This window comes from Phaseolus vulgaris, chromosome 4 (assembly GCF_051622355.1).
Source record: "Phaseolus vulgaris cultivar YP4 chromosome 4, ASM5162235v1, whole genome shotgun sequence".
Lineage (NCBI taxonomy): Eukaryota > Viridiplantae > Streptophyta > Magnoliopsida > Fabales > Fabaceae > Phaseolus > Phaseolus vulgaris.
Window position 1 is genome coordinate 46,984,257 of NC_143501.1, and position 27,361 is coordinate 47,011,617.

Here is a 27,361-nt window from a genome sequence, read left to right on the forward strand (position 1 = left end):
TAAATTAGAAACTATTTAGAAATTAAAAAAATTATTGATTTATAAATTAGTTTCTAATATTGATAAATAATTTTTAAATTGGTATCTAATTAGGTATCAAAATTTTAGCAACTAATTATTTAAATTCTAAATTTAGTAGAAAAATCTTTCATGTTAGATCTCATTATACAATTTGACATCTTAACTAAGCTGACACCTCAAGCAACAACAATTATCTACCATCTTTTGAGCTTCCTCTATGACCTATATAACTCCATAAAACTTCAAAAAACATGGAGAAAACACCAATAAACTTCTCGTACTAATGAAACTTTTAATTTCTTTAGGTTTCAAATTCAAGTTTTACAAATTAAAAACGTAATGAAAAAAAATAAAATTATACTAGTGAAAAGAATAATCAAACTACTTTAGTAAATAGCTTGTGTTAATAACATAAAAATACTCATAATAAAATAATGGTATGAGAATGTTGGAAAACAAATAATTTTACTATATTCCTGATGTTGACTTGCCAAAACATATCATTCTCTACTACGATGTGACATATACTTTGACTTTTCCATTTTTTTTTCTGTATTTCTGACTTAGTTATTTTTGTTGTCTAAGTTTTACTACACCTTATGACAGATAATTTCTGTTGAAAACAATTTTTTTTGTTCAAACAAGCCATATTATTACGTAGTTAACTGGCTCATGGTATCTCACAGTCATGTGTTTTCAATTGTACGATAAGATTAAATAACATACAAAAAATAATTATCAGTGTTTGATTATTGCAAGTAAATGTTTGTGATCAAACGTGTCAAGCCATAAATTCCTCTTGAAGTCAACTCTATGATGCTAAACATGAACAATGAGTGCTTAGTTTATTCATTTATGTTTAAGGTTTGATAACAGAGCAACTCTGACATCTGGATATCTCTGAAGCTATGTGAAAGACATGAACAATGAGATGAAACTATTATTTATTCTCTGCTAATCCAATACTACTTTTGAACTAAGTAATTAAGTATACAAGAGTTTTTTTAATATAATAAAAAAAATAAAAAATAAGATGAGAATATTTACTAACAAACTCTAAGAAAATATCTATTTTGTAATCCCTTTTCTCTTCTATTCAAGAATGTTGTATTCGGAAAGCATCAATCCTCCCTACACCTTTGAATACTTCGTATTTAAATCACGGTTTGAGATATTCTGCTTATCTATCTTCTTCATCTTTCACTTTTACCATCGGTGAGAATGAAAAAACAAACTTTTTGTGGTTTAATTAATGTTTCTTTTTCTTTTTCAAGAGTTCTTTCTTTGCTGATAGAGACATTTGTTTTTATCATGTATGACTTGGTCTCTTATTTCTCTTCTTACATTGCACTCACCACTTTGCTTGCACCATTATCACTTTGAAGCTGTGCACTACATAACTGTCAATCTATGATATATAAATCCTAAGTCAAATCAGAAGACAACAAACATCAACAAAATACCTTAACCAACAGTTGAATATCCAATAATTATCTTCTCAAACTTTGCTGGCAGTTCACTACATGCATGCATATCACTAATAAAGCTATGATGGCATCATTATATATAATCACAGCATGCCTGGCTGAACACACAACTCCACCACTTACCATCTTATCCTTTTCATAAACCTCTTCTCAACCATCCATGACAGTTCCTCCAATAAGTTTTGTTCTAGGAGTAGCACTTTGGGTGCTATTCTTCTCAAAACCTTGTCTCACAGTGTTTGTAAGCATTGATTGTGGATCCTCACAATCTTCCACTGATGAAAACAACATAAGATGGGTTGGAGATGGTGACTACATTCAACATGGAGAGTCTCATGATGTCTATCTAGGTTCTAATCCATTGAGCACTCTGAGGGCATTCCCAAATAGAAAAAAGAGTTGCTATTCCATCAGAGTTGGGAAAGGAGAAAAAATTCTTACCCGAGCAAGCTTTTACTATGGCAATTATGACAAAAAATTCTCTCCACCAGTGTTTGATCTTCAGTTTGATGGCAACTACTGGGCCACAGTCAACAGCTCAAGTTACTATTATGTAGATTATGAAGCAATATATATTACAAAGGGAAACTTCACCAGCATATGTGTTGCTCAAACAAAGCCTAACCAGATTCCCTTCATATCATCCCTTGAAGTACGTAGCTTGGACCCCACAATGTACAGTCATGTTGATCCCAATCATGCATTGATTTTGCAATGGAGATATGCTTTTGGTGGAAATCAAACTATAAGGTATTAGCAATTACCCTCACTCAGTAGTAGATTTATGAACTATGATAAGTAGAAGTATATGTTATGAACTTATGGTATTTGAACAAAAAGTTTGAATTTCCTCACTCTATATAGTATATAGAAGGATTCCCTTATTCCAACTATAGCAAGTTTTGAAACACTCTTCCCTTGAACAACGTCCATGAATGCTAAAGTTTAACTGTTGAGTAAGAAGTTTTTTCTTCATAGCTAAACTACCTCCCAAAATTTCTATATAATTTTAAACAGAGTTTAATTTTCATATAAAGACTTTTAAATTGTAGACCTAGACCAATGTAATGTTAGTTAAGAGTTGTAATTATTATTTACAAAAACTAACCAATTTAGTATGATATTTGTGGCTGAATAGACTGTAAAAGCTCTTCACATTATTGGTGAATTAGATTGAATGGCATTTGGAAGCAGCACTTCATTTTATTTTATTGTATAATACACTTTCCAAAAGAAAAATGTTTGCCATCAAATTTGGTGTTTGATATTGTTATTGTTGCATCAACTGGAATATGGTAGGTACCCAGATGATGTTTTTGATCGAATATGGACGCCATCATTTGGTATAGGTCTTTCTGAAGTGAAAAGTGAGGCATCAGGTATTGACACTAGTACAGCAGAAGATCATCCACCACAAGCTGCACTTGGAAATGCAGTTATTTCCTCAAGCACTACACAGAACATGCAGTTCATCAATAGGCTGCCCACAGAGGAGCTTCCTATTTACATCACTGCTTACTTCTCAGAAGTGAATGAAAGTGCAGCAGGCAAAAGATCCATTCAAATGTACGTAGACAACAAACCCTTTTTAAGTCCAATAGTTCCTCCTTTTGGAAGTGTGAAAGAAGTGTACATCACCAACGTGACAGCTTCAGCAAACACTTCATTTGTTCTGCAGGCTTCAGCCACTTCCACCCTTCCTCCTGTACTCAATGCTCTTGAAGTTTATACCTTAAGTGATACATTAACTGCAGGAACTGATAGCAGAGATGGTAAGTGTGTTATGTTGTTATCAAAATATGTATATATCTCTACAGGGAGCACATAATTTGATAACTCTTTATCTTTGAGAAATGAGAATTATTGATACAAACCAAGTGGTTAAGATTAAAAAATGCTCATGACTTTATAAAATGATTGTGACCACTATTTGACAATCTATATACATGGTTGTTTGATCCAAATTTACTGTTCTCATTCTTAGTCTCCTCATAATAAAAAAATGTCACTTTCTTTTGTGAATTTAGTGCAAGGTTTGCTACAACTGCAGTTGGCATTTGAAGTGCTTGTGGAGTGGAGTGGTGACCCTTGTCTACCAAATCCATATAACTGGGATTGGATACAATGCAACAGTGAAGTCAAGCCTAGAGTAATTGCATTGTAAGTTCATATCTCTTCTTTCAGACAATGTTTAGAATTTTTTTTTATCAGAACAATGTTTAGAAATTATACACAAAATAACTGCTAACTCTTTTTTTATTTATATGATGGTAAAACATAGGTATCTTAATGGTTATAATCTGCGAGGCACACTTCCGGATTTCAGTTCCATGAATGCACTTGAAATCATGTGAGAAACATAAAATCCACAATTTTTGTTGTTGCATCTTTTACAATCAAACCTTGGCTTTCTATTTATCAATTAAACTTCTCTGAATTGCAGTCATTTGCAAAACAATACCATAGAAGGCCCCATTCCTGATTTCCTTGGTCTTCTGCCTAATCTCAAAACATTGTAAGTTTCATTCTTATACATACACACCATGTTCCAACAAATGCATCAGGTGTTTTGAACTCTACATTGAAAACTAAATTTTTCCAATTCTTTGTGCAGGAATTTGTCTAACAACAGGTTCAATGGTTCCATACCCACATCTCTAAAGAATAAAAACATTGAACTTGTGTAAGTTAATTTTTTTATGCTTTTCTGATAGTGAGAAGCTACATTAGGATTTAACTTCTTCAGGGTTTTTCAAACCCATCTTTTCAAACAACTTTTTCTCCTTTTCATATATAGTAGTGTGCTTTTTCTGACTTCCATTTTCTAATTTCAGTACAACAAATAATTGCCTCTCGGGAATGAAGTGTCAACCTCTAAGTGATTCTCCAAAGAAGCTTCCAAAATCACCACTTCAGTTTGTTTCAGGCGATGAACCTTTGGGAGGTGGAAGTGAGAAGATTATTAACAATCTGAACATAGCATTCATAGTAGCTATGCAAACTCTGCTGTTACTAGTTTATAGTGCTGTGCACTTTTAGACCCATTCCCATCCATTGTTGGTATTAATATCTGTTTTAGACAAGTTCTAAATCAGTGTTTATTAGAAATTTGTTTGAGTGTACTTCATTTGTTATGAATATATTGTATCCTTTTGTCGTTATGAATGAAGAAACAGGATTGTTAATTTTACCTCTTTTAATTGCAGAATTAAGAGTAGTGTCAGAATAATTATCCTTCTCCTTTTCTATGGTGTTTTCATCAGTAAAAGAAATTCCTAAACTTATTTTTCATGTTACAAGTAGCACTGAAATGTTGCTTTAAAAAATGTTTCCTATTTTTAGTTTCTTTCAGACATCTCAATTTCGAGAACTGTGTTTACATGTTGAATGGATCCAAGTGTAATTTCAATTTCATCAGCCTTGCTTCTTGGTTTCTGCAACTGCTTCATTTGGTTAAAATTAAATCATGAGTGGGTCAATGAGTAGGATCCAGAGTTTAAAAATTAAAAGTCTTGACACAATATGCATCTATCATAAACTTCCGTAGTCATAGTTATCGTAATTTATAATTAGTTGATAGTATAATTTTTTTTTTACATTAGCAATACATTAAATAAACAATTAAATAATATAATACATTTTATGTTAGTCATATAATATAAATTTAATTTGAAATCGTTAAAAAATGTTTTTTCTTTTTTCATTCAACACCTTATTGCAATTACAAAAATAAATGATAGAGATAGAGGTCAAGAACTTCAATCTTGAACTGTTGAGTACAATCATTTATTAGAACTAGATGTGATGTTCATGAGAAATATTTTAAATACATTTCTATCCATTTTTAATAATTTACAAGTGTATTCAAAATATTATTGATAATTTTATTACGAGATTACTGATACACAAATTAGCAAAACTTCATACAGCAAAGTACATATTCTGTTTGTTTGTTTTATTTTTGCTACAAGATATACAGAAAAATCTTACCAAGGGAAGACTGTACTGATGTATGACTTTTAAGGTAAAACTATTCTTCATAGAACGAGGGTTAGAAGGTCCAGAACCACTTATAGGAACGCCATAGTTTGTGAAATTCATAATTCCATCTGCTTCATCCACAATGACCATTTAACTGCTTCTAAAAAATTATCATTTCGTCGCAGTGCAGTGATAAGATTAGTGTAGGTTGTCTTGTCGGGTTCTATTCCGTTTTTTCTCATTTCCTTGATCAAACCTACTGCCTCTTCAACCATTCCTGCAATCCCATATGCCTTGATCAATGTGTTATAGCTGCACAAATCAGGTCTGAGTCCACATTCTTTCAATTCTGTAAGCACGGTAGCAACTTCATTAATCCATCCTTGTTCTCCATAGATATTGATCATAGTGTTGTATGTGTAGTGGTCAGAGGCACAATTTGAGTCCTTCATCCTTTGCAGTACAGATCTAAATGTCTCCATTTGACCATTTTTCCCATAAGCATCAAGCATTGAATTGTATGCTTCAAGGGAAACTGAAAATCCATCAAATTCCATTTTCTGGACTGTCAATGACATGTTGTCGAAGTCTTTATTTTTGCCATATGCAGCTACGATTGTATTGTAAGTGATCACATCAACCAGGCCTTCTTTCTTAGCCATGTTGTACAGCCTCCGAACCTTCTTGAAAAGCTTGGCTTTCCCGAAGACATCAAGCATGACATTAAAGGTAATTGTGCTAGGCACAAATTCACGCTGTATCATCTCATCAAAAAGCCTAGAAAGCTCATCCACTGGGAGAGCCTGAGCACAGCAGTTTATGACACAATTATATAGTTCCTGGTCGAAATCCTCTCGATTTTTCGAGATTTTGTAGTATAAATCAGTCAATTTATCCACCATGTTACATCTTTGATAAATACGCAGCATGTCACACAACAAAAACTTGTCTGGAACAATATCTGATCGCTCGTGAAGAGCTTCCAACACCACGCAAGCATCTTTCAAAGATCCAGCTTTGACATACATCCTTACAACAATACTGAAAGCAATCATATCCAAGGCAACTCCCGAAGACTTCAACTTCAGATACAACTCTTCGGCATCCTTGAAGAGGCCCATGACACTGTAAATGTCAATCATGGTGCAGGCGATGTGCATGTTTGGGATGTCATCACATTTGGGCATTTGGGTGTATATCTTCACAGCATCCTCCAGAAAACCTGCCTCTTTGCCCGAGCAAATCAAAAGATGATAGAGGTTATCCTCATATCTAGAATCTCGCCACTCTTTGTCATTCAACACTTTCAAGGCATCATCCACCAGCCGATGCTTCACATAAGCCATGACCAGAGTGGAACAAGAACTCTGGTTGACCAGCACGTGCTGATAAAACACACCTTTGAGCAGATGTGGCACCTTATGAACCTTTCCAGCACTCTCGTACACCTGCAGCAGAGTACCAATTATAGAAGAACAGTGGCATCCACACTCCACCATATCATCAAGAATCTCAAAGACAGCTTCATCATCTCCATATTTAGCCTCCAGCTTAATCAATGTAAACAAGTTGGAGGAATTGGGCTTGAACCGCAACTGTTTGAGCTCCTTATAATATCTCGTGGCATACACATAGTTATCAGCTCTACCCCAACCCTCAATCATGGATCGGTAAGTAGTTTCATCCGGATCCAACTGTGAACTCTGTCGAATCCTCATAAACAATCTCTGTGCAGAATCCATTTTACCAGCCTTCCCATAACCAGTTATCATAGTGTTGTAAGCAATAATATTAGCACAAAACCCTGCTTCTTGCATTGCCTCCAACACTCTCTCAGCATCCTCCAATTTTCCTTGCTGGCTATAAGCATTCAACATCACCAACCAATTCTCCAAATTCGGCACCACCTCGTCCCTTCTCATAAACTCGATCACGCATAGGGCCTTCTCATACAACCTCAAACGCGTGTAAATTGTTATCATCGAAGAATACGCAGATTCACATACAATTCCAAACCCTCTCATTTGGGAAAACGCAAATTCCGCCTCCTCCAGGTTCCATCCCTTCCGATAAAGGCCCATGAGCATCCCAACGGTCGCCACATTGGGCGCCACGCCATAATCCAACATCATTCGGAACCACTTCGTCCCCAATTTCACCAGATTCCGTTTGCAGCAGGCGTATATAAGAGTGTTGAAGACGTTGAAGCTCAATTCGGAACCGAAACTCGCCTTCATTTCAGAAATCAGCTTCTCCGCGCCTTCCCAATCTCCTCTTCTGCTCACCACGCGGAGTATCACATTGTAAGCGCCGGCGTTGCGTTCCAGCTTCCCGCCTTCCCTCATCTTCTCGAAAAACGACAGCGTTTCGGCGTCGTCCTCCGCGCTCTCTTCCAGCCGCTTCAGAATCGCGTTGCACTGCGCCGTGCTCAGTTCGGAAGAGAATTCCACGTCAGCATCGGGTGAGAAGAGTTTCGGGTGGTCTCGACTTTGCTTCGGCGCTCGCTTCGAAACCCGAAGCTGAGGCTTGTAATTGAGCTTTGCCTCGGGGACCCAAACGCGCTTCTTGGCTTTGAAACAGGAGAAGCTAAGTTGGAACTGAAGGGTTCCAGAGAAAGCAAGAATCTGACATGAGGGTAGCGGTTGTAACCGCTGCTGCTGGAAGCACTTCTTCATTTTGCTTTCATCTCTTCATGCGTTCTGTTGTGTTGTGTGGTGCGTGTAACCGAAAAATATCATCCAAATCTACTCTTCCCAAAAGCACTTATTCAAAATCAATTTTAAGAACAAACACTTCTCTTATTTACTCTAATCCACAACAAATCTTGTTCTCTCTATACATATAAATTAAACTAATTATGTTCAATTAGAGTGTTTTTAAGCATCATTAGTCAACAAAAGTTTTCTATTTTTCTTTCAATAAACATTCATAGGAGTTTTTCTTGATGTGTTATCTTTTATAATATGTTTTTTCATCTTTACTTATAACTTGATTTTTTAATATTTAAAAACATCAATAATTAAAAATAGCACTGTATTCCAAATAAGTTATTTATCACAAGTTCAAAATATAAATTATATGTTTAAAACTAACTATTTGTTATAAATTATTTTTAAACAAGTATTTTAGAAATTAAAAAATAAATTATATTATATATATATATATATATTTTTGATACTATATGTTCAACCTGATCTAGAGCCTCCACCTTATTTTGTTATTGGAGGTGTTAATAAAATGAACTAACAAAATAGTTAATTTAAATAAATCAAACTAAACCTTTGGACTAAATATATATCTTTCACATTGAGATAATATTTTAAGATATAGTTTGTTTTAGAGTTAAAAACTTCGTTATGATTTTGTTTATAAAATCATTTTACGGATTAATGAAAAAAGATGTATATAAACTCATCTTGATCTTGATTCCTAAATGATGTAAGACTATATTAAACGTAAAAAAAAAAGGATTTGTCAGACCTTAAGTCTATTGAAATAACACTACTAGAACATTTGAGGTATTATTCATTTTGAAATTCAGGAATTTCGTCACAGTTTTTATCCCACTTCAATGAATTAAAAGGGAAAGTATATAAACTTACATTAACGTTCACCTCTACTAATAAAACTATGTAAGATTATATTATATATTATTTTTTATGTTTCAATTTTAAAAATCTGAATCATTAAAAGAATAGGAACTATACTTCTTAAAATATTATAAGAGTCTTATTAAAATAAATCTAACTTGTAAAATTTGTTTATTGATTTTTTAAATAATAAAATTTTGTTCTCTGAGTATTTATAATTCACTACTAGAAAATAGTTAAATAGAAACCAATTTTAAAAATTAAAAATAATTAGTTTTTATATTAACTAAATTAGATACTAAAATAATTATTAGTTTCTAAATTAGTTTCTATTATTGATAAATAGTTTCTAAATTGATATCTAATTAGCTACCAAAGTTTTAACAACCAATTATTTTTTTTAAAAGCTTTCATGTTAGACATAATTATGCAACTTGACATCTCAACTAGGTTCACATCTCCATCAATAACAATCATCTGCCATCACATAGAAAAAGATTATTAAAAAGTAACTAATTAATTAAATACCAATTTAGAAACTATTTATGAAACTAATTTTAAAACTAATAATTTTTTTAATCTGTAAAATAATATCTAATTTAATCAATATAATAACTAATTATTTTTTATCTCTAAAATTAATTTTTATTTAATAATTTTCTTGTAGTGATTATATTACACTATTAGATAAACTGATCTACTCTCCGACTAATGTTTTTTTTCTTTTTTTCGTTTCATATTATCACTTAAATATTCATTCTAGTTTAGTTTATTAGATATGGTTTTTTATAAAAAGATTGGTTATATATTATTAATGAATAAATTTATGTATAATCTTGAGTGAAAGTAAATGAAGTAATTAAATGTTGTTGTGTCTTGTTTCAATATGTACTAAAACTCAGATAATTAAATTAAGGTTTGAATATCTTAGTCGTGCTTCTAACATATCCAATTTATCGTTTTAACTCCTACTTTTTTGTAATTTAAAATTTTCCTGTTGGACTTGATTAAGAAGCGAAAATAATAAAATTTTATATTATAGGATAAAACCATCGATCTTTTTTGTAAAAATAAAAATTATAAAATAGATACATTATAGGAACATTTATTATTTTATGTTATTTTTGAAATTTTATGTCATTAATACACAACGTATTTTTTTAAAAGTAATTTATAACTTTGTTAATTCAAATCTAATTTCACACTAATTAAAAATACTAATGTTAATTAAATTTCTTTATTCTTCTTCATTTCATAAAATAAAAAAATTGTATTTTCGAAATTATCATGAATCATAATTATAGGAATAATATACACATTTAAACATAAAGAAACAATATACATATCTGATTAGTTGTTGGGCATATCCAATTAAAAAATAATTATTTTAGAGTTACCGAAGATTACAATAACTTGTACAGCAACGTTTTGTGAAAGAATAATGTTGGTGAAAAGTTGAAGCATCATTATTAATCATCACACAGATCCTAAAGTAAATTGATTGGCAACATTGATGAATCCATGCCATGAGTTGCATACCTAAATTGGTAGAGACATGGAAATTATTACACATGATTTGATTTCAAGGGTCTCCATCCCAAAGCTCTTCCAAGGTTTTGTAGGGTCCATTTTCTGATACAAAGTTTATTCCAGAAAACATCCTAAGCTGTGGAATGTCCCTGAATTTCTGTGATTCCTCCTGCTTCAGTTCCCACTCAAATATCTCAAGGTTCTCTTTCATTCTCTCCTTGTTGAAGCTTCTCACAATAGCAATTCCCCCTTCCTCGTATATCCATCTCAGTGCAACCTGCATTGCCATTCATCCATTTTTAACCATCATAGATATATATATCATAGATAATAGATGATAAGATGTTCACAACCATGTAACAAACAGATTATAACTGGAAAGACAAATAAATTTTAGTTGAAATTGATTAATTCTAAAATTGTACTGAATCAAATCATAGTTGCAAACCAGCATCTTTTAATGTATCATTGTAATGTGGGTGGTGAGAGTTGAAGTCTGAGATAGTAAGAGAACCTGAGCAATGGTCTTCTGTCTTGCACAAGCGATTTCCTTAAGGATTGGGCTGTCCATAACTGCATTTGTACCAAAAGAACTTCTGTAAGATCCCAGTGGTGACCATGCACTCACATGAATTCCTTTCTGTTTGCAAAATTCTCTGAGTTTACCCTGCTGCCATGAGGGACTCATTTCCACCTAAAACCAATGGAAGGAATCACCAAAATCAACAACTTTTTCATCACTGTTTGAACATTAATCCACATGTAGTTGCTAAACCTTCATACCTGATTCACAGCAGGAGGGATGGTTGCATTTTCCAAGAGCTGGTTGAGCTTTTTGATGCCGAAGTTGCTCACACCGACAGACTTTGCCAAGCCTAATCTGCAACACTCTTCCATAGCTTCCCATATTCCTTTCATGTCAAAGGAGGGCATCACATTTTCCTTCAATATATCAGATGTCCCTTTGGCTTCATATTTCAGCCTCACTGGCCAATGAACCAAATAGAGATCTACATACTCCAACCCCAACTTCCTAAGCAGATTCATGGAAATTTACACAACATGCAACAATAGAAACAAACTGTATAAGAGGATGATCATATAAGCTTTCAAAAGGTATATTTGTAACAATTGAAACAATAGTTTTCAGATATAGAAGCTAAAAAGTGAAGTTTTTAAAATATTGGAACCAAATGAGTGGTTAAAGCTCCTTGTACTTACTGCAGTGAGGTCTTGAGAGCTGGAAGAACAAGGTCAGGGTGAGCATCAGATGACCATAGTTTTGAAGTGATGAATACTTCATCTCTGCTCTTCACAAGGCCTAGTTCCAAAGCCTTTTCCACAGCTTTGCCTAGAGGCTCCTCACTTCCATAAAGAGAAGCAGTATCAAAGTGTCTGTATCCAATCTCAAAGGCATCAATAAGTATGGAGGTGAGAGTTTCATGTGGTGGAGGAGGAACTGATGCAGTTCCAAGGCCTATCACTGGCATCTTTTTCCCTGAGTTTAGTATCACTTCTGGGATTCTTTTTGCTTCCATATTTTCTGTTGGGTTTGATGTGTGTTGAAATGTTGTTATAGAACATAAGAAAGTGTTAATTCTAAGTCCATTGAAGAAAACTAGAAATAATCTCTTTGGATGAACCGGTCCACATATATACAAACACATGAAAACATCACTGCTTTTTTTTATAGAAAGCATGATCTGGTCCTCATAAATTAACTGGTTTTTTCCCTAGCATTTATTGCTTGTACGCAACCTCATTTATTGTTTTTGTTGTTTCTTGATAGTCTGAATCCAAACCTTTAATTCACTAAATAACACACGCACTATGATAAATTACCTTAAGTGATATGAAGTGAATTGGGTTAATTATGTACTTGTTTGCATGCATTTGCTTATCCTGCTATTCTTTTCCACAGCTGTCACGCATGAATTGTAATAAGTGCAAGTATGTTGGAGACAGAGGAAATAACTAGTTCACTAGTTGAATTGTAATTAAATTAAAGCAGTAGTCTTTAAGAACTAAAATGTGATCAAGCAAAAAAAGAGTTAACTTGCTAGCGTTTTTATAAGTTCAAAACTTAACTATATTGAAACAATTGACTCTAGAAAGGAGATTTAATAGGATTTATTGACTTTTTTTTAGCAAGGTTAAAGATCGTTGTCGACTAGATATAAGAAGATTTTATAATATATAAGTGAGTGTAAATCTCTGAGTCATACTTCTTAATATGGTATCAGAGTCGTATAGAGCTTATCCTAATGAGATTTTGAGATCCCACATTAGATAAGAACATGCTCATAAATCAAAATACTAAACACTCTACTTTTGCATCATCAACCTCTGATTTTAGAAACATATAAATATTATAATGTTTGTTATTGTCAAAATCTCTTAGATTACTCATATTCATAAGATTGTCTAATGAGAGTTTTAGACTGTTTAGAGATTACTACGTATAGTGTCTCAACAAAGTATACACAATTAAGTTTAGGGAAAGAAATTAATTTTTTGCTACTAAACTGCAAGTTAATCTTGTGGACACTTACTAATTTACATTTGATTGACCAATTTAAGCATGCAATCTTGCTAATTATTGCCATCCTCTCTTGAAGCTTCTCACCGTAACAACTTGTCTTTCGTGCATGTATAGCCATCGTTTTGGTATCTGCATAGTCCCCAAGCAGACTGACTTAGACTCTTAAGACAACAGCGTCATCTTGATATAGTACACTAAAACATGCTTGAATCACTAAGGACAAATACATGGATAAAGTCTTTTTTTTTATCTTTGTTCTCCAATCAAATCAAGTTACGAGGATTTTCTTGTAACAATTGATAATAACCTTTACTAAATTTTAAATAAACCTCAACATCTAACCAACTGGATGAAGAAATTGATGATAAGGTTATGTTGAAGATTGCAGGCCTACCAAGAGCATCTTTTCCCTCTCAAGTTTGTATTAACTATTGGACTTTGCTTCCATGTTCTTTTGTTGGGTCAAGTTTCGAACAATTCACAATTATAACGTCTTCAATCTTATAAAGTTAGCTTATAAGGTTTGTATCTCCTTATATAAATACTCTAATTTTTAGTCAATTTATAATCTCTAACATTGTATCATTCACAGTTTCATTTGTCCTCTAATGCCCAAAGCATGATTGAGAATACATGTTGATTTATAAAATATATTTATGGGGATATTCTTTGCTTTCTGCAATGCATATATGTATTTAGTAGCAGAAGGACAATGTTTGTAGAAATATTGTGAAAGAATAATGTTGGTCAAAAGTTCAAGCATCATTATTATTAAGCAACTTGTTTAGTTGAATGATTGAATAAAGAACACTGTGACGATGAATACATATTTCATTAATGTGAGGTGTCAAAATGAATTTAAATGGGTGAGTTAAAAAGATTTGAGTTGGTTGAAGATGATATACATTTATAATTTATTAATAACAATTTATTTTAAGAAAATTATTAAATAAAAATAATAATTATTAGATATCAATTTAAAAATTAATTTAAAAGTTGTATTAATAATATAAATTATTGGTTTAATTATCTTTTTGGTCCCTATATTTATAGTCAATAGTCAATTTGGTACAGTGGTTTTTAAAAAATTCAATTTGGTCCCTAAGTTTTTTAAAATGTATTCAAAATGGTCATTTCTGTTAAATATCACCAAACGACGTTAAGTGGTGCTTATGTGGCAGACACGTGTAAGTTACGTGGATTGTGCTTACATTACTTTGGTGAATTCTGAATTAGGGTTTAGGTTATTCAAATTGGGGATTTCGAAATTCTGATTTAGGGTTTCTAATACGAGAATTGCTCCCCTGGTTGGATTTTGTGGTACGCTTCCCTGCTTCGATTCCATTCGGAGGTGTGCTCCCCTCATTCGATTCTGTGGTGCGATCGTGAGTTACGATGATGAGCTGTGTTCCCATGGTCGATTTGGAGCGGTCCATAGGTGGTGAAGGGGCAACGACTGCGAATGAGGGGAGCACACCTCCGAATGGAATCGAAACATGAAGCGCACCATAGAATCCAACCAGGGGAGCAATCATCGTATTACAAACCCTAAATTAGAAATTCAAAATCCCCAATTTGAATAACCTAAATCCTAATTCAGTATTCACTAAAGTAATGTAAGCACCATCCACGTAACTTACACGTGTCTGCCACATAAGCACCACTTAACGTCGTTTGGTGATATTTAACAGAAATGACCATTTTGAATACATTTTAAAAAACTTAGGGACCAAATTGAATTTTTTAAAAACCACTGTACCAAATTGACTATTGACTATAAATATAGGGACGGAAAAGGTAATTAAACCTAAATTATTTTATATATCATATCTAATTTAATTAATATAGTAATTTTTTTTAAAATTAATTTTTATTTAATAATTTTTTTAATGATATTTTATTGATGAATCCATGCCATGAATTGCATACCTAAATTGGTAGAGACATGGAAATTATTACACATGATTTGATTTCAAGGGTCTCCATCCCAAAGCTCTTCCAAGGTCTTGTAAGGTCCATTTTCTGATACAAAGTTTATTCCAGAAAACATCCTAAGCTGTGGAATGTTCCTGAATTTCTGTGATTCCTCCTGCTTCAGTTCCCACTCAAATATCTCAAGGTTCTCTTTCATTCTCTCCTTGTTGAAGCTTCTCACAACAGCAATTCCCCCTTCCTCGTATATCCATCTCAGTGCAACCTGCATTGCACCTTCTCAATACACTTTTTATTTCCCATTTTCAACCATCATAGATATATATATCTTATGACTGGAGAATTCATACTACACCATAAACATACACTCACACATACTTATTCTAGTACTATGAAAACTCAAAATGTTAAATGATATTTAATCAGAAAAAACAATAAGATATCATAGATAATAAGATGTTGACAACATATTATAACTGGAAAGTTCAAGTCTGAGATAGTAAGAGAACCTGAGCAATGGTCTTCTGTCTTGCACAAGCGATTTCCTTAAGGATTGGGCTGTCCATAACTGCATTTGTACCAAAAAAACTTCTGTAAGATTCAAGTGGTGACCATGCACTCACATGAATTCCTTTCTGTTTGCAAAATTCTCTGAGTTTGCCCTGCTGCCATGAGGGACTCATTTCCACCTAAAACCAATGGAAGGAATCACCAATATCAACAAGTTTTGAATATCAACAATCCACATGTAGTTGCTAAACCTTCATACCTGATTCACAGCAGGAGGGATGGTTGCATTTTCCAAGAGCTGGTTGAGCTTTTTGATGCCGAAGTTGCTCACACCGACAGACTTTGCCAAGCCTAATCTGCAACACTCTTCCATAGCTTCCCATATTCCTTTCATGTCAAAGGAGGGCATCACATTTTCCTTCAATATATCAGCTGGCCCTTTGGCTTCAAATTTAAGCCTCACTGGCCAATGAACCAAATAGAGATCTACATACTCCAATCCCAACTTCCTAAGCAGATTCATGGAAATTTACATAACATGCAACAAAAGAAACAAACTGTATAAGAGGATGATCATATAAACTTTCCAAAGGTATATTTGTAACAATTGAAACAATAGTTTTCAGATATAGAAGCTAAAAAGTGAAGTTTTTAAAATATTGGAACCAAATGAGTGGTTAAAGCTCCTTGTACTTACTGCAGTGAGGTCTTGAGAGCTGGAAGAACAAGATCAGGGTGAGCATCAGATGACCATAGTTTTGAAGTGATGAATACTTCATCTCTGCTCTTCACAAGGCCTAGCTCCAAAGCCTTTTCCACAGCTTTGCCTAGAGGCTCTTCACTTCCATAAAGAGCAGCAGTATCAAAGTGTCTGTATCCAATCTCAAAGGCATCAATAAGTATGGAGGTGAGAGTTTCATCTGGTGGAGGAGGAATTGATGCAGTTCCAAGGCCTATCACTGGCATCTTTTTCCCTGAGTTTAGTATCACTTCTGGGATTCTTTTTGCTTCCATATTTTCTGTTGGGTTTGATGTGTGTAGAAATGTTGTTATACAACATAAGAAAGTGTTAATTCTAAGTCCATTGAAGAAAACTAGAAATATCCTCTTTGGATGAATCGGTCCACATATATACAAACACATGAAAACATCACTGCTTTTTTTTATAGAAAGCATGAACCGGTCCACATAAATTAACTGATTTTTTCCCTAGCATCTTTGGTTTATTGCTTGTACGCAACCTCATTTATTGTTTTTGTTGTTTCTTGATAGTCTGAATTCAAACCTTTAATTTCACTAAGTAACTCAGGCACTATGATAAATACCTTAAGTAATATGAAGTGAAATGGGTTAATTATCATGAACTGTAATAAGTGGAAGTATGTTGGAGACAGAGGAAATAACTAGTTCACTAGTTGAAGTTATTAGTCCCTGAATTTAATGTCGCGTATTAGTTTTTAATTGTAATTAAATTAAAGCAGTAGTCTTTAGGAACTAAAATGTGATGAACAAAAAAAAATTAACTTGCTAGCTTTTTTATAAGTTAAAAAATTAACTATATTGGAACAATTGACTCTAGAAAGGAGATTTAATAGAGTTTATAGACTTTTGTTTAGCATGGGTAAAGATCCGTGTCGATTAGATATAAAATTATTTTATAATATATAAGTGAGTGTAAATCTCTATAAGTCAATTTTTTAAAGGTGAGTTAAACTTAAAGTCTAATTTTTAATATGATATCAGAGCCGTTTAAAGTTTATCCTAATGAAACTTTGAGATCTCACATTAGATAATAACATGCTCATAACTCAAAATACTAAATACTCTACTTTTCATCAACATTTGATTTTAGAAACATATATATACTATAATGTTTGTTATTGTCAAAATCTTAGATTACTCATATTCATAAGATTGTCTAGTGAGAGTTTTAGTCTGTTTAGAGTTTTTTTTTTATCAGCAATAAGATGACACTGTTTAGAGGTGACTAGAGAGTCTAGTGTCTCAACAAAGTATACACAATTAAGTTTAGGAAAAGAAATTAATTTTTTGCTACTAAAGTGCAAGCTAATCTTGTGGACACTTACTAATTTACATTTGATTGGCCAATTTAAGCATGCAATCTTGCTAATTATTGCTTTTGGCATAAGAGATATATTAAAAAGTGGATTTTAATTCTTACTTAACCTCATAAAACTGGTTTATAAGGTTAAGTTTACACCCAGTTATATACTATGAAAATGTTGTAATTTTTAGTTAATTTGGGATCTTTAATATGGTTTCATTCACAGTTTCATTTGTCCTCTAATGACTAAAGCATGATTGAGAATACATGTTTCTTCAGAAGGGGATTGGTTGGTTAATTACTGAATAAAGTCTGCTGATTTATCAAATATACTTATGGGGATATACTTTGCTTTCCGCAATGCATATATGTATTTAGCAGAAGGACAATGTTTGTAGAAATATTGTGCGTTAATTTTCTTTTCCAAAAGGCCAAGTAACTAAGAAAAATCCATGAACATGAAATAAACACTGAGCAAAATGCATAAACACTTGCAGAGAATGCTAGTGCAGTATAGTGGTAGTGAGTGGTGGTGATAACAACATTGCTTGTTACTTTTTGGTGGAAAGGATGGAAAGGCAAGTGATAAGAGGAAATCATCGAGACTTGCATTTCCTTTGAGTTGAAGAGGCATTACAACCTCACCCTTCTGATAAAATTGTCACTTTTGTTCAACTCAAGAGCCCCTGTGAAATAATTACTAAGGGCAACTAGGTTCTTATTTGGAGATAGATCAAACCATAATGATAATGATAGTACAAGACATGTTCATAATAGCGAACTCACATCTGATTTATTCTCATTATTTATATCTTAAAACCCAGTTTGAGTCTTGGAGAAATATTCTAATGTCTCCATCCCAAAGTTCTTCCAAGGTCTTGTAAGGCCCATCTTCAGATAGCCACATGTTCCCTATGTATTGCCTGCACTGTGGAACTTGACTAATTGATGAAGACCTGAAAGATAGAGCATCCCTTGACCAAGCCCAACCTTCCAGGGTTAGGTCAGGACCAACCACTAGCCAGTGTCTCAGAGTCCATCATTCCTCAGAGATCACCAGGAGCAGAGTCCAAGTCATGGAAGTTGAGCACCAGCTAATTTATTTGTTTTTAATTTCAATAGAGTAGAGTTCATATAGCATAACAGGGGTGTATTTATCAAATTGAGTTTGTGTCAAGTCCATTAGGGTTAAGAGGTAGCCCTAGCTTCTAGAAGCTAGAACTAAGGGGCGGCTTTGACTTAGGTCAACCCTTAGGTCGTCCCTCTCTTAATCAATTTCTACCTTCCCCAATCTTGCCCACCAAGGCACCAATTCCTATAAATAGGATGTTTTGCCTCATGTATTTTCACTTGATTTTGAAGATAGTAAAGAAACTCTGCTTGAGTGATTAATGAGTTTTGTCTCCTAAATTGTTTTGGGTTTTATCTTGAGTGTGTAAGCACCTCAAGTGGCAACTCTTCCTTCACTTATCTTGGGGATTCCCACCCTCCAAGTGGAATGATCATCCTCTCCATTTCTCCGTAAGCTTCCTTCACCTTATCACTTTTCCATCCTTTCATTACGGCATTTACCTTTCCTTCTTATGTTCTTAATTATGTCTTTACCATTTGGTCATTTTCATTCATTCTTTAATTTTCGCCTCATTCATTATAATCATCATATACTTGTGTTTTTTCCTTTTGTCATCTAGAAGTGAACATTCACACTTACTTAACCACTTGTTAAGTTCGTGTTCAATGAGGATCTTCTTTGAATCTCACCTTGCATTGCTAAAAATAAAAAACAAAAAACAAGAGCAACCGTGCAATTCTAAAATCAATAATTATTATTTTTATTTAATTTTAAATTAATAATTGAGATTAATTATAATTAATTAATTGTATTTGTATTTTCTCTTTTACAATATATTATGTCCTTAATGAAAGAAGTACACATTCATACAAAATATTATTTTTATTAAATAAAATATTCAAACTAAAAATTAATTATTTCTACTTATTCTTGTATTAAATAAATCCATTTATCAAAGATTAAGTAAAAAGACTTTTTTTAATTTATTTATTTATTTAATTTTAAATTAAAAATTGATATTAGTTATAATTAATTAAGTGTATTTGGTTTTTCTCTTTGCAATATATTATGTCCTTCATGAAAGAAGTACACATCCACACAAAATATTGTTTTTAGGTTAAGATAATTGAATTCTTTTTAGGTATGTAATAAAATTCAGGTGTTCTGTCCAATTTCAACAGACAAAAAATAAAATATTAATTTAATTTTTTTAGAAAATAAAATTTAAAATGTTAAAGTGTAATACTCAAAATTGAAGTTTGTTGATGCTTGTAATGATTTTTGTTAGTATTTTTTTTTAAATTATGACTTTCTAACTTGATACTACTGAAAAAATAATTATCCACAGATTTAAATTTATGGATAAATTTTTATTATTTTATTATTATTTATTAATCTGAATTTGGTAGGTAAATTTAGCATTACATAAATTTATTATTATTTATAAATTTTATTTACGGATTTAAATTAAATTCATAAATAAATTTAATATTATTATTAATTATAATATTCTTTTATATTATTTTAATAATTAATAATATTAATATATTAAAGATATTAATAATATTAATAATATTAATAATGATAATAATATTAATAATATTATTAATAATAATTATATGAATAATATAAATAATTTATCAATAATATTAATAATATTAATAAGTATAATCATAATAAAAATAATAATAATCATAATATAATAATAAAAATTGTTTATTATAATGGTTAATGGTCTTTTGTTTATTCTAATTTATATTTGAGTCCCTCTAACAATAGTTTATTTCAAATATTTATAATAATTTTGATAATACAAATACTAATACTAATAAATAATTAATAACTTTCGTTGGCTCTTTTTGGAAAAAATTTCATCATAAATAATCATATTCAGTCTTGTCTGAGTTCACGGTTCTATGTGGGACCTTTGTAGAGCTTCTCAAGAAAGTGAGTATCATTTGTTTTTTATTTTGCTTATGCTAATAAATTTTAGACTTAGGCTCCTCAAGTAATTACCACCCTAACATTCAGATACCATTTTATAATAACTATATTAAAAATTATATCTATCAAATTTTCATTGCTTCATAGTATAAAAATATTGCCTTGAAAATGTATAAGAATGAAACTTTATTTAAAACCTTCTTTATTTGAAAGGAAAATTCTTAGAAGAAGTGAAACAGTGTTTTCCACTTGAAAGCAGAAACAGCATTGATGAGATTGAAGTGAAGTCATTCCCAAAGATCTTCGAGAGTTTTGAAAGGGCCAAATTCAGAGACAAAACGTTCACCTTTGAAACCCCTGTGCTGTGCTATTTCTTTGATCTTCTCTGAATCACTCTCACTCAGCTCCCAATCAAAAATCTGAAGATTTTGCTTCATTCTCTCACTGTTGAAGCTCTTCACTATTGGAGTTGCACCTTCCTCTATTATCCACCTCAGTGCAACCTGCAATTGCACACTAACCACTAAGTTTCACATCACATCATTACTTTAGAATCCTAAGTTCAATGTTTTCTGTCAAACTATTTGAAAATAAAATGAGGCTATGATACCAATTTCTTCCATAGTAGATTACACATGTGTTTTCAAATAATCAAGTGTAAAGATTGAATGTGACATAAAAAAGGTGTTGGTTTTATGTTGCCCTAAACTTCCTTTTAGTTCTTTGTAAACATATTTGTTTTAGCTTCTAGTTTTTGTTGTGATTCTTTTATAATTCATGTATTTTTTTTCATTTTCTTTTGTTTTTATAAAAAATATTGTTAGAGATCCTATGTTGATCGAGTATAAATCTCACTTTAGAAATCAGTTTTGTAAAGTTGAATTAAGTTTTATCTACTTCTTAATATTATCAAAATCGTTTAGATTTTATTATAACAAGATTTGTTGGTCTATCGTGTCATCCACTATTGTATTGTTATCGGATCATTCGTAAATATATAATCACATGTACAATAGTTTCAAAGTAAGAAATGTTGGAGATTTTCGAGGTAAGAAATGTTATCAACTAAAGATAAAAAATAATTCATAGTGAGTGTAAATCTCATCTTACAAAGTCCACTTTTTAAGAAATATAATTACTAAGTGTATTAATCTTTTGATATGACATAATCTTAAAAAAAAAAATCTCACATGCCCAAGAGGATAAAACCAATTAAGCATTTTTTTTAACAAAAACGGCTATTAAATGTCAAAATTAAAAGATTTGGACATTGCAAGATCATAAAAATGAACTAAAAAGTGAAAATAGTATATATATATATATATATATATATATATATATATATATATATACATGAGGAAAACAATGCATTTAAGTTGTTTTATGTTTATTTAAAAGAATAAAATGAAACATGGTTGATGGTGTATGTTTAATTCACCTGTGCCACACTCTTGCCTAATGTGGATGCAATATCCTTAAGAATAGGACTGTCCATAACAGCAAGGGAACCCCACACAGCTCCATTGGCTCCCAGAGGGGACCATGCACTCACATGAATTCCTCTCTCTTTGCAGAATTTTCTCAGATTTTCCTGTTTCCATGCTGCGTTCATCTCCACCTGCACACCCATTTTACAAACAACCCAAAAAATCTCAATTTCATACACAAACTTTGATGATATTTCCCCCTAAATACAACAGAGTTAAATAAAATAGTATTTTGTTGTATCTGTAAGACTTGGGAAACATCAGTTGCATTGCTTGTAATATAATTTTACTGCTCAAAACATAATCATGGCAACAATTCGAAACATTGTACACTGTTTATGAAGAAGGATGCGATTTCAAATGAAAGGACCAAGATCAATATTTTGGCCTAAAAGTTGAGAAACTTAATTAAATCAGATTTCACCCTTAATTATGTGAATTGTGAAGGTTTTATTTATGCAATTGATTGATGTGGTAGTAACATAAGAGTACCTGGATAACAGCAGGAGTAATAGTAGCATTTTGAACAATCTGTGCAAGCTTTTTCACCCCAAAATTGCTTACACCAATGGATTTGGCCAAACCCAATTTAGAGCATTGTTCCATGTCTTCCCATGTCCCTTTCATGTCCAAAGGAAGAATGTCTTCTTTGCCATACTTGATTCCTTTAGCTCCTTGTCTCAGCCTCACTGGAAAATGGATTAGGTAAAGATCCACATACTCTAGCCCCAACCTCCTATCAAAATGTAACATTCAAACAATTAACTTCTATAATTTGAGGATGAATGTTGCATAAATCACATGAATTACTGCAGATTACAACTGTTAAAAGTAAATGAAAAAATAATCTTTTACTGAAATATAAATCATGTAAGAAAATGAAAAAATGTTGTAAACTGATATTTTTGACTATGGAGTTATCAAAATAACATTCTTTTAACATTTTGTTATGATTTTCGAATCCAAATTGAAAATGTAAATTTTTAGAATATGTTAGGCTTGTGAATCTCAAACATGAAATATATACAAATCAAGCATATGAACAAATTTGATTCAAGTTTAATATCCATCTAAAAAGTTGGCTCATTCAGTGAAAATTGTCCCCTCTCTACTTATCTACATTTTAGTTATATATCATTAATCGATGTTTGATCACTAATTAACCATATATTCTCTCATGAATTAAAATTGACAATGATGATCAAACTAAAATGTTAATTTGGACTGAGAAATAGTAAAAATTGTGCAATCAACCAACCAACACAAACAATGAATCAAATGAACAGATCAACTTCAAAAGGCAAAACTTAATAAGAATCAAATAAAAGGGTAACAAAATTATACTGCAATGAACTCTTGAGTGCTGGAAGAACAAGCCCAGGATGAGCTTCAGTGCACCAGAGTTTGGAGGTGACAAAGATCTCACTGCGGCTTTTAATGAGACCTTGATCTAGGGCTTGTGCTATTGCTTGGCCAAGAGGCTCCTCAGAACCATAATAAGCTGCAGTGTCAAAATGCCTGTAGCCAACTTTTATGGCTTCAATGAATGCAGGAATGAGCACATGGGGTGGTGGCAAGGGCACTGTTCCTGTGCCAAAACCTAAAATGGGCATCTTCTGCCCTGAGTTTAGCACCACTTCTGGCATTGCCTTTGCCTCCATTGCTCCTGTCAAATGGAATCAACCAAAACACTTTCAGAAGTTTAAAACAGTTTTCAATTGCTCAAATCATATGAAAAACATGTTTGTATCATTCTTGGCTAATACAAAACCTTATTATAACTCAGTCTCTAAAACTGTAAAACAATGTTACCTTATTAGAACTGAATTAAACCTAATCTGCTCTAAGAAAACAACTTAAAGAGAAAAGGGTGACTGAACTGATATATCTCAGCACTGATTCATCCAACACTAACTGATAAGATCAGAGAACAATGCTTCAGAAATATTAAGTTAAACTAATATTGTTAATTAATTAAACACACATTTTTAAACATTTAAACTAAAAGTTTTAAATGATGATTTAATATAAATGGGTAGCATTGAATATAAGGGGTATTGCATTTAAAGATATACTAATATAAAATCAATGAAACGATTACTTTCCATTGTGTATAAAAATGTTACAATTTATATTTATTAATGCTTTGATTAATTTTTATTAACACTAAAAATATCTTTAAAAAGAAATCAATTTGATAGAGAACAAATAATTAATGATTATATTAATTAAATTATATATTATGTTAGAGAATAAAAAAGATATTGATATTTAAAATAGTTTATTAATAAAATTTATAAATTAATTTTTAACTTAGTTTTTAATTAGTTACTAAACTTTTTTTTTAGTTAATCAAATATCAATTTAAAAACTAGTTTATACATTTTATTGATAGTAGAAACTATTTTAGATATAAATAATTTTTTAGTCACAAAAATATTATCTAATTTAGTCAATATAATGACTAATTATTTTTTGTTTTTAAAATTGATTTGTATTTAAGAGTTTTCTTCTAGTGCTAGCCCAATGAAAAATATTTTTTTTCCTCTATTATACCATTGGTCTTTATAACATTTTCAAAATAATTTATGCATGTATTTATTATATCAAATAAAAAGAAAATTAAGTAAAATAAGAAATTACATAACTATTTTTTTAAAATAAATAAATAAATAAAATGTATTATATTACTGAATTTCTTTAAAATAACTTTGAAATGCATGTAAAAGGAAAATGTAGTAAATAACATTTATTTTTATTTTTTTTTATAAAAAAATTTCATGTTAGATATCACTATGTTACTTGACATCTCAGCTAGGCTAACACCTTAAGTAACAACAATCATTTGTCATTACATGAAAAAACTATTATTAAAAAAAATAAAAAATACAAAAATATGGGAGAACTAAACCAAAACTCATATGTTAACAAAAACGATACATAGGTAGACTATACCTATTAATAAAAAATTCTAATAACAGACTAGATGAAAGTTTATTATACCAATGAAAATATTCTCTATGAATAAATCATAAATTAGTCAACTTATCAGCACACGCATTTCTTTCACAAAAAGTATGAGTAATCTTAAATCTGATTTGTCCACAGTAATTAAGACAAATATTCTATCGATTACGAAGCATCCAAATAACATTTGTCCTAACAGAAAACGCAACACAAACCAAGGCAGAGTCACATTCCAGTCCCACATTAGTAAATAACATTTATTTCAATACTATTAGTAAATAACATTTATTTCAATACTATATATAATGAGTTAAATTAGAAGAAATGATCATTTATAAATTAATGTTTTTTTGTTGGTAATACATACATTAATGTTTATATTAATGTTACATTTTTTTTACGGAAACAAATATTAATTATTCATTAATACTATTTATAGATGAATAAATATTTTTTTTTTCAAAATAAATGTATCAACATTTATGAATGTCATTCCTTAGAATATCTTCATGAGTCATTTTCATTTCATAAGTCATTATATAAAATTTTAATTTTTGTTTTGTGAGTAATACCGTGCTACATCATTTTTTAAACATTTATTTTTGTATTTTTTACTTTAATGTAAGGGTCTTATAAGACTCACACTCTTAATTGATAGTTTGTAAAAATATATATTTTTAAAATAAAACAAATAATCTTTTATTAGTTGACTTAAGGTCTTATTTTGATCCTTGATCTTATTTTTTGTATATATGTTTTATAAAATTCAGATTTTAATCTTCTGACTTATTGCATGACCTCTCATTAATATTTTAATTGGTAGCAAAAATACATTTTTCTAAGATAGAAAAATATTTTTTTATTAATATGATTTAAGGTCTCATTTAAAATTATGAAACAGGGTTTAATTTTAAGCAGGAACATAGTGCATATGGTACAAGAAATAATTATTCAAGCTAGTGCCTACAAGCATAGATAAATTTATAAAAATTATTAATTTTCATTCATTTTTACCGAATTGTGTAATATTTCATAAAAATTACATAATTGAACAACTCATGTTTGTAAAAATGATTTTCAAATAAAAAGTTTTGCTTTTAAGCACAATTTTTACTCTGATATTTTTTAAAATTAGAAATCGTGCTTTCATGAACAACTTCTATTTTTTTTTCAGTCGTGATTTGAATTTTCATTTTCACTCGTGCTTTGAAACATGTTTTCTGAAGTTTTTTTTTTCTATTATCTTAACTTTTTTTTCTTCAGTCATGCATTGAATTCGTATTTTGTAATTGAATGTAATTTGAATAATTTATCATTGTAATATAAACAAATATTTAGTTAGTTTAGTTATTTAATTATTATGTTGGATAATTTATAATTGTAATGAAATTAGACAATGATAAATAATTTGTTTTATGAAACAAAAATAAAATTATTAAATAAAAATAAATTTGTGAAGAAAAAAAATAATTTAAATTATTTTGACTACATTATATATTATTTTAAAATTAAAATAATTATTGATATTTAAATTAACTTATATTATTAATAAATAGTTTTTAAATTAATATTTAATTATCTTTCGAGATTTTAACTACTAACTTTAGAATTTAAATAATTAGTAGTTAAAATATTAAAATATATTTTAATTAATATAGCAACTAATTATTTTTTATTTTTAAATTTAATTTTTTTAATGATTTTTTAATTGTGAATTTTTTTCTATTGAATGTTAACATATAATTTAATGGCACTAATTTAATCTTTTCCCAATAGCATTCTATTTAAATAACAAATTCTATTAATTAATTAATTAATTAACTAAACTAAATATTTCACTATATTAAAATAATAAATTCTCCAAAATAAAAACTACCAACCAATGAAATAAATAATCACATTATCTATAATTTAGTAACACTGCTTTAAATATTTTAAAATTTCATTTAATTATAAGTAATTTCATTAATTAATTAAATTAAATAAATTTTAAATCTCTTTATTTATATTAAATGATAAATTCTCCAAAATAAAAATTATGAAATAATGAATTAAATACCGTAAACCTTAAATTGTTAATTAATTACCCTAAACCTAAAATAGTTAATTAATTACCCTGAACCTTAAATAGTTAATTAATTACATGGTTTAAAACATAAAAAAAAGAACTGAAAAAAAGTCGTCTTGCAAGTAAGACTGTAATAAAAAATAAAAAATAAAAAAATGTAAATGT

General features: G+C 30.5%; 5 protein-coding genes across 6 annotated transcripts; 1 reads left to right on the forward strand and 4 right to left on the reverse strand.

The window, feature by feature from the left end:
- The first annotated feature begins 1,580 nt into the window (after positions 1 to 1,580).
- LOC137837891 (uncharacterized protein At1g24485) lies at positions 1,581 to 4,669 on the forward strand. Its single transcript, XM_068647058.2, has 7 exons — positions 1,581 to 2,258; positions 2,808 to 3,280; positions 3,536 to 3,668; positions 3,790 to 3,858; positions 3,952 to 4,023; positions 4,123 to 4,191; positions 4,343 to 4,669. Exons 1-7 carry the CDS (start codon positions 1,669 to 1,671, stop codon positions 4,545 to 4,547), a joined length of 1,611 nt encoding a protein of 536 aa, XP_068503159.1. The 5' UTR covers positions 1,581 to 1,668; the 3' UTR covers positions 4,548 to 4,669.
- LOC137837890 (Tetratricopeptide repeat (TPR)-like superfamily protein) lies at positions 2,665 to 8,241 on the reverse strand. Its single transcript, XM_068647057.2, has 2 exons — positions 5,499 to 8,241; positions 2,665 to 3,265 (listed from the first exon to the last, which is right to left on the reverse strand). The coding sequence occupies exon 1, from the start codon at positions 8,162 to 8,164 to the stop codon at positions 5,606 to 5,608; it is 2,559 nt and encodes an 852-aa protein (XP_068503158.1). The 5' UTR covers positions 8,165 to 8,241; the 3' UTR covers positions 2,665 to 3,265; positions 5,499 to 5,605.
- Positions 8,242 to 10,523: 2,282 nt separating this feature from the next.
- LOC137837894 (methylecgonone reductase) lies at positions 10,524 to 12,267 on the reverse strand. Its single transcript, XM_068647062.2, has 4 exons — positions 11,831 to 12,267; positions 11,393 to 11,642; positions 11,124 to 11,303; positions 10,524 to 10,886 (listed from the first exon to the last, which is right to left on the reverse strand). The coding sequence occupies exons 1-4, from the start codon at positions 12,145 to 12,147 to the stop codon at positions 10,662 to 10,664; spliced, it is 972 nt and encodes a 323-aa protein (XP_068503163.1). The 5' UTR covers positions 12,148 to 12,267; the 3' UTR covers positions 10,524 to 10,661.
- A 2,751-nt stretch (positions 12,268 to 15,018) lies between these two features.
- LOC150028135 (methylecgonone reductase-like) lies at positions 15,019 to 16,694 on the reverse strand. 2 transcript variants are annotated; one of them, XM_090301859.1, is made up of 4 exons: positions 16,291 to 16,694; positions 15,853 to 16,102; positions 15,593 to 15,772; positions 15,019 to 15,348 (listed from the first exon to the last, which is right to left on the reverse strand). In XM_090301859.1, exons 1-4 carry the CDS (start codon positions 16,605 to 16,607, stop codon positions 15,124 to 15,126), a joined length of 972 nt encoding a protein of 323 aa, XP_090157985.1. In that variant the 5' UTR covers positions 16,608 to 16,694; the 3' UTR covers positions 15,019 to 15,123. The 2 variants fall into 2 exon arrangements, with proteins under 2 accessions (XP_090157985.1, XP_090157986.1); XM_090301860.1 differs by having other exon boundaries at positions 15,019 to 15,359.
- A 4,151-nt stretch (positions 16,695 to 20,845) lies between these two features.
- LOC137836529 (methylecgonone reductase) lies at positions 20,846 to 24,078 on the reverse strand. The gene is made up of 5 exons (XM_068645199.2): positions 23,974 to 24,078; positions 23,506 to 23,827; positions 22,654 to 22,897; positions 22,113 to 22,292; positions 20,846 to 21,177 (listed from the first exon to the last, which is right to left on the reverse strand). Exons 2-5 carry the CDS (start codon positions 23,820 to 23,822, stop codon positions 20,962 to 20,964), a joined length of 957 nt encoding a protein of 318 aa, XP_068501300.1. The 5' UTR covers positions 23,823 to 23,827; positions 23,974 to 24,078; the 3' UTR covers positions 20,846 to 20,961.
- Between the last annotated feature and the right edge of the window lie 3,283 nt (positions 24,079 to 27,361).

Coding starts and splice junctions, on each gene's coding strand:
- LOC137837890 (XM_068647057.2), bottom strand. CDS start 8,164: ATGAAGAAGTGCTTCCAGCAGCAGCGGTTACAACCGCTACCCTCATGT.
- LOC137837891 (XM_068647058.2), top strand. CDS start 1,669: ATGACAGTTCCTCCAATAAGTTTTGTTCTAGGAGTAGCACTTTGGGTG. Junction 3,669..3,789: donor AAGCCTAGAGTAATTGCATT/GTAAGTTCATAT, acceptor GGTAAAACATAG/GTATCTTAATGGTTATAATC. Junction 3,859..3,951: donor ATGAATGCACTTGAAATCAT/GTGAGAAACATA, acceptor TCTGAATTGCAG/TCATTTGCAAAACAATACCA.
- LOC137836529 (XM_068645199.2), bottom strand. CDS start 23,822: ATGGAGGCAAAGGCAATGCCAGAAGTGGTGCTAAACTCAGGGCAGAAG. Junction 22,898..23,505: donor GCACTCAAGAGTTCATTGCA/GTATAATTTTGT, acceptor ACATTTTGATAG/GAGGTTGGGGCTAGAGTATG. Junction 21,178..22,112: donor TAGGCAAGAGTGTGGCACAG/GTGAATTAAACA, acceptor GTGCAATTGCAG/GTTGCACTGAGGTGGATAAT.
- LOC150028135 (XM_090301859.1), bottom strand. CDS start 16,607: ATGGAAGCAAAAAGAATCCCAGAAGTGATACTAAACTCAGGGAAAAAG. Junction 15,773..15,852: donor TCCCTCCTGCTGTGAATCAG/GTATGAAGGTTT, acceptor CATTGGTTTTAG/GTGGAAATGAGTCCCTCATG. Junction 15,349..15,592: donor GACAGAAGACCATTGCTCAG/GTTCTCTTACTA, acceptor GGTGCAATGCAG/GTTGCACTGAGATGGATATA.
- LOC137837894 (XM_068647062.2), bottom strand. CDS start 12,147: ATGGAAGCAAAAAGAATCCCAGAAGTGATACTAAACTCAGGGAAAAAG. Junction 11,643..11,830: donor GCTCTCAAGACCTCACTGCA/GTAAGTACAAGG, acceptor GAATCTGCTTAG/GAAGTTGGGGTTGGAGTATG. Junction 11,304..11,392: donor TCCCTCCTGCTGTGAATCAG/GTATGAAGGTTT, acceptor CATTGGTTTTAG/GTGGAAATGAGTCCCTCATG.